At 35.1% G+C, this 6000-nt stretch overlaps 1 protein-coding gene across 1 annotated transcript; it reads left to right on the forward strand.

Annotated features, from left to right (window-relative positions):
* The first annotated feature begins 4980 nt into the window (after positions 1-4980).
* Positions 4981-5697, forward strand: LOC127104924 (F-box protein At1g47056). The gene has a single exon (XM_051042062.1). It carries the CDS (start codon positions 4981-4983, stop codon positions 5695-5697), a length of 717 nt encoding a protein of 238 aa, XP_050898019.1.
* The last annotated feature ends 303 nt before the right edge of the window (positions 5698-6000 follow it).

The following is a 6000-nucleotide window of genomic DNA, read 5'->3' on the forward strand; positions in this document are numbered from 1 at the left end:
ATACCAGTCGTCAGCTTCAACATACCCAACTTCACTTTGTTATGAGTTTCTTCACACAATAAACTCATATCTTTGAATTGCTCAATCATTTCTAACTCTCAAACCATAAGCATCGACATGTGTAAGGACTCCCTACTCATTGCATCAGCTGAAATATTAGCTTTACCCGAATGGTAACTCAAATCAAAATCACAATCCTTTAGTAATTCAAGTCATCTCTTCTGCCTCATATTTAACACATCTGATCAAATACATATTTCAAACTCTGGTGATCACTAAACACTTCAAATTTGGAGCCAAATAGGTAGTGCCTCCAAATGTTTAACACGAATACCACTACTGCCAACTCAAGATCATGCGTAGGATAATTCATTTCATAAACTCTAAACTTCCTCGAAGCATAAGCCATAACTTGTCCATTCTGCATAAACACACCTCCCAGATCCATCTTTGAAGCATCATAATATAACAAAGGACTCACTTTGATTCAGCAAAATCAAAATTGGGCAAACGCTAACTTCTTATTGAGTTCTTGGAAACTCTCTTCACAAAGCATATCCCAAATATAGGCTTGACCATTTCGAGTCCACCGAGTCAACGAAAATGTTAACTTCGGAAAACCTTCAATAAACTTCTTGTAGTAACCAGTCAATCCAAGAAAACTTTTAATCTCAATGAAAGACTTCAAAATCTCCCATTGTAACACAATATCTATCTTCGATGGATCCACAACTATACGACCACTAGAAATCATATGACCAATGAAACTCACTTATAATAACCATAACTCACACTTGGAAAACTTTGCATACAATTGGTTCTCGTTCAATGTCTGCAATACAATTCTCTTATGTTCCGAACATTGACTCATATTACCGTCCTTCTTCTTCACTAACAACACTGGTACATCCCACAACGAAACACTCAGACAAACAAACTTGTTCTCAAGCAAATCTTCCAGTTTCTTCTTCAGCTCACCCACTCTAAAGTATACATCCTATAAATAGCTATCGACACCAGACTAGTATCAGGTACTAAGTCTATAAAAAACTCCATTTTGCACTCTGGCGGAAAATCAATGATGTCTTTAGGAGCCACTTCTAGAAATTCACACCTTGCAGGAAGATAACGAACTACTCTCTTGCCTATGGCTTACAACGAAGCTAACATCACAAACATTTGCGCCCTATCCTTCACATACTCTCTTATTTGCTTAGCTAATACAAACATTAACTTTTCACCCCCACCACACTCAGATTCACGCTCTAGAGGCAAGTTGTAGATATCTTCAGGAAAATATCAATAATCACACACATTTGGCATAACACTAGCCGCCACATTGCTTTCTACTCTTAGAGAATCAAACATCAACAATACTTGGTCATTATCCCTAAAAACATATCAACTTGACCGGCAGACAGGAATCTCGAATCCACAACATCTTTAGTATCGGGAACAACACAACTTCGACATCACTTAAGCTCTTGCAATCGGTGGCTCACTACACCAACTTATAAAGACAATTGGTAACCACTTGGTTTAACTTCAACCAATTCATTACAAGAATAACTTTAACTTGTTCCAACAAGATATAAATCGTACACATCCTTAGGGAACAAGTCAGGATACTCAATACACCATTGGATCATTTCTAGCCAAAACATTGCCTTCCCCCTCACAAGGAAGCTAACAAAGAGAACACTTGACCACCTTCATTCAAGGATCACACCATTTGCTAACCGACACTATCCTCGAATCCGACATCTCTTCAGGTTCAGGAAAAATACAACATTCTCAAAACAATTGAACTAGCCAACATTATACTCTCGCATGCAGTAATATGATGTCCAAGCTCTCCACAATTAGAACATCCAAGATAAGTAGGCGCTTATCCCCCACTTGTTTCATTCCCAGCCTGCAAATGGGAAACAAAACAAGCATCGATAGTGTTTTCACACTCATATTGCAAACTAGGGAACAACATAATTAACAACCTGGCTAGACAGATCAACCTGCTTTGATACCACTATGTAACACCCTAAACCCCACATACAATTTTAACGCATAATTTTAATAGAAATTACAATCATATAGGGTGTCACTCGCATCAAACACATATTCTGCTATGTAACATGGGTTACAATAGAATATTTTAATACAAACATTTATACCTGAGATGTTTACATGACATCAACCTCATATGATCTGCACTTGGGATGTTTATATGACATATAACTCATCTGATGTTTAAGGTGTCATCGTAGCAGAATCATTAATAAATCAATTAATTAACAAGATTGCAACTCAAAATATCTATTCTCATAAACGTTAACTTCACAACATAAGCAAAATAGGTTCATAACAATCAACTCAAAACAACTTAGAAAATCAAAACAACATAAATAGTCTCAAATTTAAACATAAACAATATAAGAATCAATTCAAGCGTTTATCCCTGAACCTGATGTTACATGATCAGAGCAAGGCACCAATAGTAAAAGCGATAAACTAAATGAGTATCTCCAAAAGTTATCATCTACTTACTTCAGCAATGCAACTAATGAGTATCTGTACAATGCTCATGTAAAGGAAACATTCAAGCAGAAGGGGTGAGAAAAACATTCAAATAATTTAATGGTGCACAAACAATTATAATATATTAAATACAATACAATTCAAACATAATCTACTATAAACCACATCACATGTATTCACGTTTCACCCACTTTATAATAATATAATATCAATATGAAAATGTGACTCTCAACAACATCAACAGACTCATATGCATGTCGTATCGATCTCAACACTAGTTCCAATTATGAATCGGGTCTCAATCAACTACGAACCCATGGGCTTCACTCGGCAAACCATGAACCCCACACCGAGCTCCAAGCCACAACATCAAGCATGGGACAATTACCGGTCATCAACATCAAAATATGTAATCACCTATTTCACAATAACGACAACTCATGATGCATGAATGAATGAATGCAACATCACAACAACTCAACAAGACAAACATTATCACATCAATCGCATAATTTCCCATAAAACATCAACAAGATAGTTTCGCATCGAAACTACATATCTCAACTCAACATGTTATCATTATAAGTATAACAATTCATCTCCTAATCACATCAACATTATCACATCAACTGCAACAACACGAACAATATCACTATAACCACATCGATCACCATACTCAACATAGTAAGACATTTCCAACGTATATAATAATTCAACGTCAATGAAGTTATTAATTCACATAAATGCAACTCATATTTAACTTAACAACATACCACAACACATCAATTACACTCATCACGTATAATACATCAATTCATACTCATACGATAGCATATTCACATCACCACTTACACAATCATATTCAAATAATTATATAAAATACGAAACAGAGTCAGAAACAAGCAAAGGAATATGTTCTGGAAAGCTTAGAGAGTCTATTTTAAAAATATGAATTTTATTTCAGGACTTAATACACCAATTGGTTCAATTTAATCAAACCACAAGAACGGGTACTCGCATCGGGCAAAATATTTTGCCTAACTTCAAAATAGCGCCAAAAGTTATATACTTATGAGAAAATTATGAAAATTTTCAATTGAAAATAGCATAAACCCTCTTTCCAACACAACTGACCTCATCTCAAACGGATTCACGAGACTATAGTTACACATTAAACAAGCTGACTAACGCATGATTGAAATCGCTAACATTTATGGTATAGAAACCAGAAAACCGCTACTGTTGTAGCACTGATAGAGCCAATTTCTCTACTAAGATATAAATATTACCGTGTTAGCTTTCTGATGCACATGACGGGGCCTCAAATGAACTTACAGTGCTTAAGATATGCCCGAAACAAGTTGGTCAATACTCTTGTGCCTTTTCCTGCGATTTCCTTACGTGGATTTCACTTTTAAACTCATTTTTTCTCAACTTAGACCTATCATAAACATCCGCTAACATATCAAAATAGCTTATTTTGAAAGTCTATTATTATATGTTAATTACCTACTGTTATTTCACTCTAAACCTATCAATCAACATCTGATTTCACAAAATCTTCATAACTCTCAAAATTCATCAATTGAGCAACTCACTAATATTATTACTTGTGTCAGACCATCAACATAGTAATAACCCTTAACACCTAGGCATACCAACCCAACTCTAAAACATATAAGAGTTATAAATCCCTAACACCAAAATAGAGTTGCTAACACAATATGCCAATTTATCACTATAACTCATCACATACTCATCAATCTATCATCAAATCAAATAATTAAACAAATACAATCATGAACTCCATTGATTTCAAGAACACAACAATATGTTATCACACAAAATTACAATTCACATCATGACATATAAAAACAAAATTATCATTAATTTTCATCAATATTCATCATAATTTAGAGGAAAAACAAACCCTATAGAAGGTTAAGGGTCCCTTCACTCTACCCTTCATCATACGCCTATTATTGAACTAAATTCTCATCCTTACCTCGAATTCCTAGCATGAATAGACTAGACCGAGATAGACTTTGTCAAATCTAAGTCTAACATGTTAAAATATCAAAACCTTAGTGTGACTTGTAGCCTGATATAAACTTGTTTTTAGATTTGAGCATAACCTTTTTATATGTCATTGATTGATGTGTTAGCCTAATTAAAAGTATAATTCATTAGAATATATATAAATAAGTAATTTCATTAATGTTTATATAAACTAAAAAAATTAAAAGATCAATCACATTAAAAATTTATTTACATTGACTTATATGAGCTTAATTAATAGCTTAAATTTTGTGAGATTTGTTTATGAAAACTTATAAAAAGGTTTATGACATTGTTTATAAGAAAACACATATGTTTTCTATTTAAAAAAAAGTTAGGAATTCGTCTTCAGTCTTCACACCTTATGAATTAGGTTACTCTCTAACAATGGCAGCAGCAGCAGCATCCAAATCCAATCTACCAAATACAATGACAGCACCAAAAGATTCATCTTCATATTTACCCGATGATTTATGGGAATGCATCTTCAAATTCCTCAACGGCGGCCACCACCGCACTCTCCAGCCTCTCACCACCGTCTCCAAACAGTTCCTCTCCATCACAAACCGTCTCCGACTCTCCCTCACAATCACCTATCCCGCCTTCCGTTTCCTTCCAAATCTCTTCCACCGCTTCCCTAACCTCACATCCCTCGATCTCACTCTCTTACCCCATACCATTAACATCGACGCTCTTCTCATCCAAATCGCCGCTCTTCCCTATGACTTACGATCCTTATCCTGCAACAACATGCCGGTGAATGGATTACTAGCTTTGTCCAAAACGATGAAGAATTTGACCTATTTCTCATGCTCCAGAATGCCTTTTATCAACAAGAATCATCTTCTTTTCATTGCTTATTGTTTCCCTTTACTAGAAGAACTCAATCTCACTTATCCCGTTGTTTCTAGGGTTTCTGATTTTGTGCTGGAGGAGAATCAGTTGTTGAAATTTCCGAAACTCCGCAAGATTAATTTGTCTGGTAATAATCATATCAGTGACACGTTTTATCATCATATGTGGGAGTGTTGTGTGCTTCTTGAAGAGTTCATTATGAGTAGTTGGGTTGCCAAGAAGTTGCCAAGAGTAGATATGCGTTGGTAGTGGCTTGAGCATGATGAGAGTTTCATTCTCAACTTTACTTTTGATGTTTCACTTTTTAACATAGGCATGTTGATTTATCTTCTAATGGTGGTTTGTTCATGACAATATATGTATCGATTTATCTTCTAAGTTTGAGTTTTTCTTTTATTTACTGCAATGTTTATATCATGGTTTTAATTTGCGGCCTGCTGGTGTTGCGATTGCTGGTGTTGCGATTGCGGGTGTTGCGATGCACATTGTGACCGTTGCATTGTGAATTTTGATTGGGAGATGTTTGAAAATACACTATTGAAAAACACTTGA

This window comes from Lathyrus oleraceus, chromosome 7 (genome assembly GCF_024323335.1).
Source record: "Lathyrus oleraceus cultivar Zhongwan6 chromosome 7, CAAS_Psat_ZW6_1.0, whole genome shotgun sequence".
Lineage (NCBI taxonomy): Eukaryota > Viridiplantae > Streptophyta > Magnoliopsida > Fabales > Fabaceae > Lathyrus > Lathyrus oleraceus.

Coding starts and splice junctions, on each gene's coding strand:
- LOC127104924 (XM_051042062.1), top strand. CDS start 4,981: ATGGCAGCAGCAGCAGCATCCAAATCCAATCTACCAAATACAATGACA.